General features: G+C 37.8%; 2 protein-coding genes across 3 annotated transcripts in view; one reads left to right on the top strand and one right to left on the bottom strand.

The window, feature by feature from the left end:
- Positions 1-161: 161 nt before the first annotated feature.
- Positions 162-15,252, bottom strand: part of LOC139980459 (cyclic nucleotide-gated channel alpha-3-like) — a 47,522-nt gene continuing 32,431 nt past the window's right edge. Inside the window, exons 10-12 of the mRNA XM_071992065.1 lie at positions 3,428-3,767; positions 2,458-2,586; positions 162-1,293 (exon numbers count right to left, since the gene is read on the bottom strand). Coding sequence (XP_071848166.1) covers positions 1,258-1,293; positions 2,458-2,586; positions 3,428-3,767 — 505 coding nt within the window. The 3' untranslated portion in view covers positions 162-1,257. The remainder of the gene's footprint in view (positions 1,294-2,457; positions 2,587-3,427; positions 3,768-15,252) is intronic.
- On the top strand, positions 4,315-15,230 carry LOC139981419 (uncharacterized). 2 transcript variants are annotated; one of them, XM_071993791.1, is made up of 5 exons: positions 4,315-5,483; positions 8,435-8,596; positions 8,909-9,199; positions 9,779-9,979; positions 13,552-15,230. In XM_071993791.1, exons 3-5 carry the CDS (start codon positions 9,117-9,119, stop codon positions 13,676-13,678), a joined length of 411 nt encoding a protein of 136 aa, XP_071849892.1. In that variant the 5' UTR covers positions 4,315-5,483; positions 8,435-8,596; positions 8,909-9,116; the 3' UTR covers positions 13,679-15,230. The 2 variants fall into 2 exon arrangements, 1 of the variants encoding a protein (XP_071849892.1); XR_011797840.1 differs by lacking the exons at positions 4,315-5,483; positions 13,552-15,230 and adding an exon at positions 10,088-10,191 and having other exon boundaries at positions 6,274-8,596.

Consider the following 15,252-nt stretch of genomic DNA (forward strand, 5'->3'; position numbering starts at 1 on the left):
CAAAGAAAAACGTGTATTTTGTTCTTAATTTATTACTCATATCAATGATGTCAAGGTTGGGATACCCTGTAGGATAAAAATGATTCCACATTTGTAAGTTAAGGCCAAGGATTTGTGAAAGGAAAACATACCAACTGTAAGAAATCCTTCAAATTAGTTGATCATGATCCTTATCTACTCAATTACATTTATTGATCCATAACTCTCATCTATGATTATTGTAGACATAACCCCTTACAATAACCCAATCCAAACTTTTTGAGTTAAAGGAGGTAATTATATCTAATTGCTTCACATTGAACAAGGATGCTGAACAAACTGTTATCTGGCAGAGTATTCTATACTTCAAAATGGTTCCCCCTTCCCTTAACCCACCAACCCTAATGCTCACCCCATTCCCTTAACCCACCAACCCTAATGCTCACCCCTTCCCTTAACCCACCAACCCTAATTATCACCCCTTCCCTCAACCCACCAGCCCTAATTTTCACACCTTGGGCTACAACATGGAAAGTCCTACTTCATATGTTGGCATCATATTTCTGTATTACACACAACTCATAGAGTAATATATAACCTTGACATCAGATAAATTACAAAACATTTGTGCATTCAATACATATCTTCGCCCTCCCTTCCCCACACCCAGGCCTGATCGAAGGTGTCAGGAGTACAACCTGAGAGCCCAGGTTAATGATTAGGGCGCCTGAGAAATAAAGAATAATTTATTCTCTTGTCAAGGCATAGTTAAGGGAAACCGAAGACTTCAAAAAAAGGGGCCCTCGTCCTCACCTGGAAAACTTGAACAACAAACATAAAGGAATATGAGTCAGGATAAATAATCATTTTGTTAGAGTCATTAAAGATATGTTATCACAAGTCGATTGTTGACACTTCTTTATTCTGTGATGATCCATGCCAGCGGACAAGCATATAGAGAATATTCTTCGTCTGTCGTGGCCTCTTGTCAAACATTTGGAATTTTCCAACTTTTCATCGTAACTGGCGTCTAACCCATTGGTGGATTGACCGACCGGTTCAGAGGCTTGAAACCCGCTCCGGTCCGAGGCGCAGAAGGCGTCGCTTGGTTGAGGTACCGGAGTTGCCGATTTCCTCATGATCTGGATAGGTGCTAGTCCGAAGCGCCAAATCTTCCGCTTGTTTCAAGGGCGCACCGCCGCCGCAGGTTGGACCACTTTAAAGCCGGTATAGCATAGTGTATGTACCGGTATAGGCATACGTCCATGCGTGTAACCTTCATACATTGCTTTCGTCCTCGCTTTCTATTGAAGCCTATCAAGGATGAAGAATAAGAAGAGTTTGTGGGGGATTTAATATATGTTAAACGATTTAGATACTAATGTGATATTTTACAAATATAATCAGAGACACAACAGGGTAAAGGAGTAAATGTGAAATAGCGAAACTTAAGGAAATGTTTGCTACAAACCCGATAAAAAGCCAATCATTGAAGAACTAGGTGACATCAGACACAAGCTTATTCAGTTTTTCTTTTCTTTCGCGAAATTCAGAGACAGTTTTTAGTTAAATTAAGAAACTTATAACTACGGACATTTATATAGCAGTGGCACAACGGAGCACCGAATAGGCAATTTTAAGATATTTGAAAAGAGCAAAGAACTGTATGAGTGGTCAACGGTAATTTAACTTGAAGCTAGTTGACATGAGGAGTGTCAACTACTGTAGCAGTGTTGGATCATACACTCATTGTTGCTATTTTTGTTGTTGCTATTGTCGTAGCAGTGACGTCACAAAACGGACACTTCCCCCTCCATCAGTATGAGCTCAATACCATTTATGAACGGTCCGCACCGAAGACATTAAAGCCTGAGCACAGAAACCAAACAACTGTAATTACTGTGAACATGACGTCGTTATGTCAAGGCCGTGAACTTTCACGAGGCCCTTCGAAAGTCAATAGATACTCCACATGATGTTGTCTAATGATCTATTGTGTACAAATGTGTATCTGGAAAGAAGAGATAGGCTACTAGACGTACTTTTTTTACGAAAAGTTACCCAAAATAGAGCATGGGCACGAAAGTCAAGCCTACTTGATCCACTCTCATCCCCATGCAGTCCCCCTACATCGAGAATGTATATGTGATCATAATGGTGTTACCTCACTGGGTGAGTATCACGAGTCACTTGGAGACTGAAATCCACTGCACACATGATCAGGATAAAGGAAAGTGAGCTATCTACTGTCTGCACATGATCACGTGATCTTAGCCAGATAGACCAAGAATCGACATTTGACCTCGGACGAGGAGATTAATGGTACTTGTGATCATGTGACCATGTATATATCTTCGTTGCCTTCTGTTTGTTGTTGTTAAGTTTTACTGCTCGTTTGGGGTGATACCATAGACAAGTCGATGACGTCGCGATCTGCGCAAGCGCAGATTGATTGAATACACAATGGCATACACTTACCAGTTTTATTTTCCTGCAATCTGCCATTCCTTCTTCTAGTGTTGTATTTTCTTCCGTCAGAAGTCGTATCTTTTCTTCCAGTTGTCTTGTGTATGCTAATAATTTCTTAACGTCATCGCCTATATGGTTCTGTGAGGGAAGGAAAATGTATGACATAATTATTGCAATAAATATTGCTTTCTTTCAACAATCGTGAGCAGACCTTTTTATAAGCAAGACCATTTTATTACGTTGCTCCTGATTGGTTTACCTTAGTACACTCAACATTGCATTGGGTTTACCACAGACAATCCAACTCTCTAGTTGGACAACTATGTTACCTAAAACTCGGTATACGTTTCCATGCAACCAACGTTGGGCATAGTTTTGTACCAAAACAAGTTAAGTTGCGACAGTTTAACTTGTCAGAAAGTGATAAACTGCTCAAGAATGTCTGCATTTTACTTGTTTTGGGGCAAAACTTAGTAACCTGCAGATAATTGGATACCATACGTACCCAATGTTGGGTAACATATATTTGCTCAACTCTGTAGAGTGAAGCCAACATACGGCTACAATTCTCTAGTGCATAAAGCCTTACTCGCACAAGGCTACTCGACAGTGTACGTTACTTGAAAAATACTACCTGTTTATATGCTGCGTGCGGATTCAAAATAGAAGAGTGGATCTTAAATGGTACGATCGATCTTCGATCTTTGGTTTATGATTTCAAGCTGTACAGCCAAATAGGTCACCGGATCAAGTCCGATATTGCCTACCTACTTCAGAAAGTTTCCAAACCCTCTCTTTAGTTTAGTCCTCTGTTCAGGTGACATGATCAACTCGACTATAGTAACAAATTCGGTTAAAGTTTGCATCCTTTTATATCATATTTTTTTTTATAACTAGGTATTACTACTAATTACCCTACATTTTAACCTAGTCTAAACGTATCCATTCATACCTTTCTGACATAATAAATCACAATTACCATTTTGTGTTCCACGATAGTTGCTACATCGTCCGGAATTTCTACCACTGACTCTCTTCGTGTTGCACCGAAAGTGACCCTTTTTGTTCCTTTCCTCCCAACTACCCTGTCTGAACCATCCAGACCGCCACCACCAGTAGCATCTTCGCTCATCCGGCGGTATATGCTTCTCTTCCTGCGTGTTGAACCCTCTGGTATAAATCGAAGTGAGGGTCTATTCTCCTTTTTTCTCTGTTTTGTTCTAAAACTTTGTGCTGGTCGTAACGTCACAGTCACGTGATCACTTGGTACCATGAGATGGGTTGGTGAATCGTTTGTTTCTATCTTTGGTCTTACAGGGCTGAAAGTCAAGAGCAATGAGAAAATATTAGCAATCAAGGGGCGGGGATGTTACACAGCACCAGACCTGACGGGGTGGGGGGAGGGGAGGCCACAGGCTCGGGCGTCAAATAGAAGGAGGGCAATGAATATGATGTAAAGAATAACATATTTTCATATTTTAAATATAATAATTTGAAAACTAGCGACGATGTAGCTCAAAAGGCTTTGCGAAGTGACATGTACAATCTATCATAGTTCAATCACCACGTAAGAGAAAAAAACATGTAGAAAACATAACCTGTTGTCTGTGCGTGTAACATATAATAAAACATGCATGGGGGTAGTTTCACCCTTGTGTTGTACTAACTAGTGGGCAATGTATGATTTGTATGTATGTAGTTTAGATCCTCCTGCAAGCAGATATTGAGGCGTGTGCACTTATTACACAATTAAATGTCATTTTTAGAGGAACAAATGCTATAAGGTCAGCAGTAAAAAAAAAGATTGTTGAACATCGTTTGAACGTGAGTAAGGCGCTCATTTTTCATCTATACTGAAGCTCGCAACAGTGCAGGTGTGGCAGTAATGAGTGTCCGGGCGTCCGTAGGACACTTATTACTAGGAAATAGTGTCTCATTTGCGTGAATAGTGTCTCAGGGACACTTTCCCTTGCTTTCTACGCCACCGTGGAAAGTGTCCGGGTTCTCTTCAAAGAGCTTTAACGTGGTTCTGTTGAGTGACAAACATTTCTGGCCCTATCTACGTTCCCTTATTACTTAAAAGGAGGTAATTTACTAGCGAAGACCAGGTTGACAATGTTATATATCGGTCAGCATGCACCCTCAAAACTCGGTTAAAGTATAAATAATACTTCGAGTGTCGACTGTTGTGGGAAGAGGCGGCAAAATGTTGTTATTATCATGGAGACTACACTCCAGAGGGACGCTGTCCGCTCTATTTCGATCGTCGACTGTCAGAAGGCTGCATAATGAATGTTAAACTTATCTTCCGAACTAAGTAGTCATGTCTGTCTGAGATCTGCTGCTTATCAATCGTTACTACCATTAGGGTAGTTGTTTGGAAGGTCGGAATTTCTAAACGTTGGAGAAAGATCAACCATGTAGGTCGAAGGTAAATGTATTTTAACCGATACGCGGCGGCGATAGTTCCCCGCCATCCGGAGCATGGAGGTCAAATCCGGGGTCAGAGCAGGGAGTTGTTATTGAAAAACTCCCTGGTCAGAGTTAATACATTTTATTCAGTACGCGGGAAATGTGGAAATCTCCCGCTCTACGTTCTAGGTGTGACATGCGTATTTGCATTCTACTGTAACATGTATACTGCTGTTTACTCAGTGAAGTAAGCCGAATGTGCCGTCTACGTCGTTACATGTCGCAGGTCCAAAATTTCTTAGTAGCTGCATATATGCACGCACGGTAATTGCATTAAGAGTTGAGACCGTTAACTTACTTAGCCCGATCTGATATTACAAGATGACTTCTCCTGACCTGGATACCGATGACGAGTAGGCCTACATTAGCATTGGAAAATATCTTTCGTGACGACTGTACCCTGAAAAGTCTACGATAAATCTAGAAAGATCGATAAGGGGAAGATCGAAGGGTTTTAGACTGACGGGAGATGCCGATCTAGTTTACGTCGGCCCACATGGCAACGAAGATAGGCCCTTGGCCAAACTTCCCACAAAATGAAAGCTTACAAGAAGGGTTTGGCGGTAAGTGTATTATTTGTTTATTTGTATAAAACTTTTAGGAATTATTTCCACTGAAGAAAATGATTCCATAGATATGCATATAACTTGAACTAAGTGCATTGGCCATTTGGGCCTTGCAGATTATAGGTATATTTTATTATTTGTAATCACCTAAGAGTAGAACTGAAAAGTCTAAACTTTATTAGTGTTAGAGAATATCGTGATGCATAATTAGTCGGCAAGACACGAATAGTATTAGGCTACTATAGGCTAGCCTACTGTAGCCTAGCTAGGAGTAGGACTTCGAGAGTTAACCCTATTTGCAAATAATTTGCTTTATTCAAATTCAAGCCACTCCGATTGGCAATCTCTGAAATAAAGCCTACTTGGTATAATTTTTGTTACTCTGGTAGCTGCTAAAACTCCCAGATCAGCTGTCAGTTACATATCAGCTGTGTATTGTGTACCCATGCTACCATGAGTATACAAGCTTTTAATTTCAATAATGATTATGTGTTTGAAATTGCTAGGCTAGGTTAAAAAAAAAAGAAATCTTCAGGATAGGACTTTTCAGATTTTCTGAAAGATATGTCCTGGGATTAGTCCCCTTACTAGTTAAAACACAAGGCAGCAAGGGAGTGGGGGGGGGTCCCTGTCTTGTCCATTTGGAGGATCAATTAAATTAATGAGTGTTACTTTATTATCTCATTCTTTTTAGAGGTTTTCCCATATTTTTTTAATATATTGGTGCCGGGATGTGCACAGACACTGCAGCAGGTCGAATATGCTATAGATAATTAGTTGGCCACCAGCCCATCACTTCATTGTCAGAAGGTTAGCTGTGTTGGCTAATAATTTTTAATAAGTTTAATGGGCCTCTTTGCTGGTGATATTTTAATTATGCAAACATGTACATGGTTATGGTATGAATATTCATTAAACATTCTTCCACAGTGATTAAGGTTGTTAATATATGCACAAAACAATAATGCAATTAAATTAGTGCAGGTTAAACCATGGAGCTATAAACCTGGGATTATAGCTCCATGGACCAAGTTTATATCATTTATATTAAATTTGCAATGTATTATCACATGTAGACACTGCTTGGTGATATACTGTAGTATTGCTAGAATAGTGACCAGAATGGACCTAAAAAACTAATATAGGCCTAGTGTAATCTCTTTCACAAATTTGAGGGTGGGTGAATAAATTTCTATTCAGGAGGATAGCTGGTTGTTGAGAGAAACAATTGAAAAAAGAGCAAATAAAAATGCACAACAATTTGCTTTTGTTTTATCCCACATGTTATCATGAACTTATTTGACCAAATGATAGGAGTATTTTGGTATAAGACCCTAATTTGAAAGAAAGGGATCTGAGAAGGTGGCTAAATCAATAGAAATATCAGGTTCATTTCAATTTCTGTAAGAGTCCTTGTAGGACACGAGTGGTGACAATTTCACCACCTAAGTATTATTTTCATCTGCATTTCAGCAGGAGGCACATGTACACCTGATTTTGATGGAATCTGCAATGGAAGTTGTGTAACATGTTTTTTTTTCAAATACCTATCCTAGCTCATAGGCCTTACATGTTAATGGAATACATATGGACCACCTTATGCGTTCAGCTTATTAATGCTAGGCCTGGGTCGAAAATAGTGTTCACAAGCAGCACAGTTATCACTAAATCACTTTGTTTTTTGTCATCTAAAAGCAATATTTGTTTGCATGATTGTAACTGCAAAGTCATTCACCATATGCATATCAAGTTATCAACCGATGCTTAAAGTTTGCATCCCTTTGTTGGCCAGTGCAAGAGTATAAGGAGTATGTGTGGAGATTGCCCAGAGAATGAAAGATCTAGCTCATTCATTTGTTCTTAAAGTTATAATTTACTAAGCATATATTAAAGATGATCATGATGGTGGTACATTCAGTAGACTTAATGACTCGCAGCACTGTCGGGAATTTTCATGTACTGCAGCCATAAACACAAATTTCGCTAAGAACACATTTTGGTATTTTTTTTTAGCTGCGTATAATTAAAGCAACAGGAAAACCTTTACATAGGACTTCATAATTATCTTATGAATTTCAAAATGAAAAGAAAACTGAATTGTGATATGAAGCAAGAATGACACATGAACATAACAGAGTTCAGTAGTTGAATTGTTGTCATAAAGAAGTATCCGAGAAAATGTCCTAGGTACGTACATTCATATGCAGTTCATAACTAAAGTACCAACAGAGCCATAGCCTTTTGTCCAAAATTCATCCCCAATGAACCCATATGCTTATTTCAACATCTATTATTTAAGTAAAATTTGCTACTTGGTTAATAACCAAGAAGTCTTTCCTTCCATATACTGTAACCCTACAGTGTGAATTTCTGTCATTAATATAAAAAAATTCTGCAAATTCCCTTCAAAGATTAATTTGTAACATTTCTAAATGCTTACAATATCATGTTTATAGATACCAAGGTATAGGTTGTACCAATGTATGCTTCCTACATCAGTTAGCTGTAACCCTGTCATCTCACTGACAGATTCCAAGGCAATTTTCTGACTAACTATTAATCACTCATCCAGGTACTTATACATCTGTTCCCCCCCCCCCACCCCACATTCAAAGGTGATGAAAATGGTTACCAGGCCTATTATAGTCCCTAGTGACAATTACCATCTAGATTGTCAGCTAGATCACTGCATGTGACTTGCATCTCACTTCAGAGATTTCCCATTGGACTTCCATATAACAGCTGGGTTTGACAAGTCAGTAAGTAATAGGTTTGGTAATGAAGAAAAAAAATGGTAACAGAGTCTTCCAGTGTGAGTTACAATAAAAAAAAAATAAAAAAAATTGAATGTTTAGCATTTTACAAAACTCAGATATAAATCACTTGAACATCAGTTCGTATGATTAGATTGTGTATGGTTCTGAATGCCATTTTACTTCTTTTTTTAGATGGGTGTGGATATGATTGGACCCCTTCCAGAGACCATCAATGGAAATAAGTACATCATATAAACCCTATGTGACTATTTTTCAAAATGGCCAGAGGCTGTTGCTGTACAGAAACAAAACAGCAAAAACTGTTGCAAACTTTCTGTTTGAAACCATGGCCAGGTAAATATCCATCTACTTTTGTTTCTACTTTACATGGAATTAGTTATGCAGACCTGCATTTGCACTGTTTTAACTGTGACCCAGAAAGCGGCCAAATGGTTACAGGAATTTATAGAAGTTGTTTCTTAAGTTAATGTCAATGAAATGTTAGTGGGATATGGTCAGTGCTTTTAACTTACTTTTTTATTAAAATCAGTGCTGAAATGATTTCCTGATTAAACCATGTAGCCATTCTGCAGATGCCAGTAGTTCATTACATTACTCGTAATCAATACTTTAACAATAGTTATTTAAATGTTTCCATTTATTTAGATTTGGGTGCATGAAAATTGTCATCTCAGACCAGAGAGGAGAATTTGGTAATGCTCTGAACAAGTCCCTGTTTGACATGATAGGGGTAGACCACAGAGAATCCTCTAGCTACCACCCACAGACCAATGGGCTTGATGAAAGATTCAACCAAACTCTGCAAAGGTCACTCATCAAGGTTGTCAATGAAAACCAACATGACTGAGATGAAATGCTGTCTTCAATTCTCATGGGGTACCATACAGCCAAACATGGTTCAATAGGTCTTTCACCTTTTGCTGTGATGTTTGGAAGGTTTGTAATAATTTAAACCTGCCATTGCTGAATAGAGATTTAAATTTGCTAAGGCCATATACAGAGAAAAAGCAATCAGGGATAAGAGAGTTTGGACAAATCTTGCATAGCTACACCAGTCCTCTGTACGATAAAATCTAATTTGACACATCCCAGGTCCTGGGAAAAAACGCTAAATAGACGACCATCAATAACCCAATTTAAGTTATAATATCTAAACAAATAAATATTAACCCTGTATATGGTACACTCTGCAGCAAGTACAAAATATGAACATTCATTAAACTGTAAATGCATGCCCATTAACTTAAAAGATAAATGCAATTAATGCCACTGACATTGGTTTTGTTTTTCATATACTATATATTTATCATAATTGACTGGTATGCAAGTTGGACGTATAACAGCACAGAATATATATAAGGGTTTTATATTTGTGCTGGTTTCAGTATGTGATGTGACTCAAATTTCTGGTTCAATGGTCTTAATAGTGAAAATAAAATATATAAAAATTTATTTATTCTTCAGTCAACAAAGTGTTGTGAATAATTGAATGTTAATTTATCATCATATATCCAGAGAGCCATTGCGACCAGTCGACATTGAAGACAACATTGTCCAACCAGAAGCTCCTACTACAGACTGCAGCGATGCACAGCGGGAGAGGGTTTTTCAACTCATGTCACAGTCGCGGGACATAATCAAAGGTGTTGTGAAAGAAAATATTGGCAAAGCCCAAGAACGGCAAAAAAAGAATTTGGATAATAGGCACCAAAAAAGGTAATTATATAATGCCATGTTGTACATTGAAGTTGTAATTAAATGAATGGCAACATATGCATTGTATTATGATGTTTACGTATATCTGCTGGATTTTATTTTATTCAGAGCTTCGAAGTTGGTTCCAGTGTTCTCGTACAGAATGCTAGAAAGGATGCCCGAATAGGAGGGAAGCTTGAAAACTCTTGGCTAATTGGGCCGTATGAAGTGAATTGGCTGTGAATGAGAAAGTACTGTGCACACTTATTAACAGTACCACAGGCCTTCCTCAGAAGAAGAAATTCAATTCAATTTTACTTAAAGAATTTTGCACAAGTAAGATTTCTTTGCAGTATTTTTTTTTGGGGGGGGGTGGGGGAGGAGGAGGATTGGCATGATTCCTCCAGAATTTCCTTAAAAATAATCAGCAACTTAATCAGTTCTGAGTATTTGCTGGCTTATGTGAGGGTAAAGTGCTGTAGCTGTCTTCACACAATAAATCAGTTTCGACTTAATGGCCTAACAAATTAACCATTATTGCCAACAATAATAAAGACGGGAATAAGTTAATTAGAAGAAAACTTCAGTTTCCTGACAATTGTTTTCAGAAATTAAATTTCATTTGTTTTAGTTTTGAGAAGATAATTTTATGTGATGTCAGTTTGAAACTCTGCAATTTAATGTTCAACTTCTGAAGAGCAGCTTTCCTGGCTTTGATAATAATCGTAACCTATTCATTCATGCTGGCGTGTGTGTGCGTGTCTTTGTACCGCCCACATTGTAAAAATCGAAGCTTAGATTGATCCCATAGTTTGTGCAAAAGAGTACATTGTTGAGTACAAGAAGCGTATTGTATTGTTTGAGGTGAAAGGTCATTCGGGTCAAATTGTGAAACCTTGTAAACATGGTATATCAATATTGGAAGCTTGGGCAGATCTCGTACTTGGTAAGATAGTGCATAACATTGAGTAAAAGAAACTGTTTGATTTTGTCGGAGGTCATAAAGGTCATTTGAAGTCAAAAAATGCCAAACAGTTACCTCACTCCCCTCTAACCTGTCCCTACACTAACGCACCTTTCTAAACATAATATTTCAGAAGCTTGGAACGATCGCATATATGATATGTAATTGTACCACATTGAGTACAGAAGCCTAATGTTGTGGGCCGAGGTCATAGGCGTACGGGACCATTTTAGTTTGGGGGGGGGGCAGAAAGTTTTGTGCCCGAAAGTTCCCGTGACACTATCTAAGCGGAGCACCACCATCGGTTGGCGCATAGCGTACAAGAAAATTGTTGGCAAAAAAAGCCTCTCAGATTGCCGGAAACGGCACATTTGAGGCCTTGCAAGTTGCATATAAACATTCTTTATTTTATAATCTCACATTTTAGAAATTTACACTGCCCCAAAAATTTGGCAAATTAGAAGAAGAAAAAATGGTTACATCACTTTGAAGAGGAAAAATAGGACAGTATATTTTTTAAGCTCATATTTAGTTACCGTATTTATTATTTTAACACAGTACTCAGCTACCTCCAGAAAAACATACATTGTTCAACGACACGTAGGCGGGATAATGTCGCTGTGTCGGGTGAGACTGCAATTTGTCTCATAAAACAGTATAAAATGTAACAAAGAGTATGATAAACCTGTACTTCTAGGCTTGTAGGCACTCCCCCCCCCCCAGCATGAAAAAGAAAAATGTTTCTTATATACACTCATGTCGGAGATGTCCAGGTATACAGTTGACTAGTTAGAAAAAAAAATTGATCGCGCAAAAAGCGTGGTAGCCCACGTGAGCTGTGCTTACGGTGGTGCTACACGGAAATATTCGGGCATCATAATGCTAAATAAAGAAAATCAATGAATTGTCGGGCAAAAATTTGAAAAAGATTTGGGCAAGCTACTGCACATTTATATATATATATATATATATATATATATATATATATATATATATATATATATATATATATATAAACGACAAAGGCAAATGAATATATATAAATGAAAATCGTAATGAATTGGAAAATCAAGAACAGTGAAAAAACTTTCAGCCTCCACCGGGATTCGAACCACAGGCCTTCCGCTATATATATATATATATATATATATATATATATATATATATATATATATATATATATATATATATATATATACATAGTTTCTCTTCTTAGGCTGCCCGAATTTTTCAGGACTTTTGCCCGAATTTCTTGTCCTCTGGAAATTTGTTTTTTAAGACTCCCCCCCCCAGGCCTATTTTTACAATTCATGGTTAAGTAAGTTTCCAGTGTGCTATGATTGTGTTCTTTGCTTTGATTCAACAGAGATCTGTTTGCAAGAGTTTTTTCTTCAAATTCCACGAAGCAGTTGTATGACCAATTGAAGAAACTCAAAAAGTTTGAAGTACAGTAAGTGTTAAATATTTCATTAAAGTGGGATTATATGCACTCCATTATCATGCAGTTACTGATACCAACCTAAGTGGTATACATTGGCAGTTACAAGCAAAATTTTGTAGTGCTTAAGCAACTCTCAAAATTCAAGCAGAAACAAATATTGATTAATATTAATGATAAAGGTGCTCTACCTGTTACCTATCATCATCGCTCGGCCAAACGCTTTTAGATGTTTCGCTACTTGTTGCAAACTTTTGTTGTGCTATATAGTAATGATATGTATACTTTCAATGGTTAAGCACTGCATTTAAAGGAACTTTTTATTGAAAAATGGGATCCAGTCCTTCTGGTCATATCATTGTTTGTAAGTTTATCGCCCTAAGCCTTGCCTTGTCATGAATTTTACTTTCTGTGATTGAGTGCTTGAACTGTTGGACCGTCCTGCCAGAAAATTTGAATCTAACACTGACTTACGTCGAGACGTGACCTTAGTGCTGCACATAGGTCACAGATCTCACTCTTAGCTTGGCATTGATACAATACACAGGAATGCATACAGACTTCAATAGGCTATCAACTTGCCATACTGTATATCTGAATGCTCGCATGCTCAAGGAGGATCAGATCCCACACTTGGGGGTTCAAGTTGCTATACTCTGAATAATCGCATGCTTAAGGAGGATCAAGCAGACCCCACAAATGAGGTGATCAACTTGCTAGTCTGAATCTCACATGCTCAAGTAGGACGAGACGTACAAGGGCGATCAACTTGCTATAGTTTGCATTCTCGCATGCTCAAGGATGATCAGACCCTACAATTTGGGTGATCAACGTCCTATAGTATAAATTATTGCATGGTTAAGGAGGATCAGACCCACAAGGGCAAACAACATGCTAGTCTGAATATACTCCATACATGCTCACGGTGGATCAGACCCACAATTGGGGGATCAATTTGCTACAGTCTGAATGCTCGCATGCTCATGGAGGATCAGATCTGCATTTGTGGCAATAAACAATATTGCTAGTCTGAATGCTTCACCTTGTTATTACCGAATGCTGCAACATACATTAATTTGAAGTACCCATTCGTAATGATTGCTGAAATCATGTTTTCACAGTAATATTTATTTCTATTTAATTTCTGTAACTTTGAAGCAATGCTTACTATTCATGCGTCCTTTTCTGCAGGCTGAATTACCTCAATGACGTTCTTGTCTCTCATGCTGTGGACCATCTCTACCACCTTGTCACCGGTTGCACCGAAACAGAAGCTGAAGCAGCCTGTAGTCAACTGCGCAAAAGCTTACCAAAGTAATGATCCTGATGCACAATTATCTTTTCAATATGATATGTGGTGTAAACATGCATTTTTTTAGCTTGAATGTGGTTACTTATTAACTTCTCTATTCAGTCAATAATTTTAAACTTTTATGTATAGGTATAGGTTGGTGCCAAGGGTCAGAGCATTTCACCAGGACAGGAAGGGAGGCTATCCAAGCTGAATATGATGAGGTTGGAGATAATCAGGTGTTTGAGTATAACAACCAGTGGTTAAGACAAGAACTTGATAATTTGTGATAAAAAGGTTTCTTTCATGCATATCGTTATTGTTTGTCCCCCCACCACACTGATAGACAATTCCAGAAAAAAAAATCCCGCTTAAAGTTTAAGTATGTTTATATGTGCAAGATAGATTAAAAACAGCAAGCAACAAGAAAAACAAAGCATAAATGCCGTCAGATAGCACTTTTTGGAACCGGCAATAAGTGTCCTTATATTAAGCAATATTTAATTCACACATTCCCTCTGTTCAAACAACACTAGATTGGTTTCAATTCAATTCATAACCCCCCCCTCTCACACACACACTTCCTCCCCTCCATATATATCAAAGGGTCTGTTTTTCTCCCCCTGGCAAGGAGGAAAATGTGCACACAATTAGTATACTGAATAGAATTAGTATTTCTATTATCTTATTATGCATTTAGTAATGGCATTGTAAGGTTGAATCAAGAGCAATGTTCCCAGAGAACTCCAGTCAGAATGATGGTATAAGTAAATCCTGGGATTGTTTTTGTTGATTGTGAAGTTCAAAGGACTCTAAGGTGACAAAATTCTAACAAAAGTCTCACATAACAAGCATATATTTTACCACACGTGGAAATTAAGTTGTTCTATTGGTAGTTGTAATCTATAAACTCATGTGTCACATCCAGGACAGTAAATGGCAGTTAGTTGTCTTTCTTCAGGTAAATGGAATTTTTACATTCACCATCTAATTTTTTAAATTCTGTTCTGCTATGCTTTGCTTTGGTCACACAAATAGGTACTAATTAACAGAAAACTGGCTAAAACAAGCAGAACAATTATCTTTCCAAGATGAGGGAAGCCAGCTCACTTGATATAGCATACATTCATTGTTAGTTCTAAGCATAAACCTCGAGTCGTGACGGTATGGGTTAGAAAAAAATGATTTGTCATATTGCGTCATCTCAATATCAATGCTTAATTTGTTTGCTGATTTAATAAACGTATGCGTTAATACTTGTGTGTGCGGTATGACACCTGGCTTCAAACACGCTATCTTTGGAAGGGAAGCTTGGAAAATGTAAGATTTGGTATGTATGTGAATCATATTGATTATATCCTGTATTTTTTGGGGTGGATGTCAAAGGGTAAACAGTGTTCAAGTTGTGAAAACCTTGTAAAAATTATAAGTTCAAGAAAGGAAGCTGAACAGATATCATATTTAGTCTGTAAGTATACCACATGGCTAAAAGAGGCCTTTGTTATTGTGGAGATTAACAGTGGTCAAATTTTGTAAACCTTTAAAACTTGATATCTCAAGATGAGGAAGCTGGAAGAAATCTCATATTTACTGTTTTATGT

This window comes from Apostichopus japonicus, chromosome 15, assembly GCF_037975245.1.
Source record: "Apostichopus japonicus isolate 1M-3 chromosome 15, ASM3797524v1, whole genome shotgun sequence".
In the NCBI taxonomy this organism is placed as follows: domain Eukaryota; kingdom Metazoa; phylum Echinodermata; class Holothuroidea; order Aspidochirotida; family Stichopodidae; genus Apostichopus; species Apostichopus japonicus.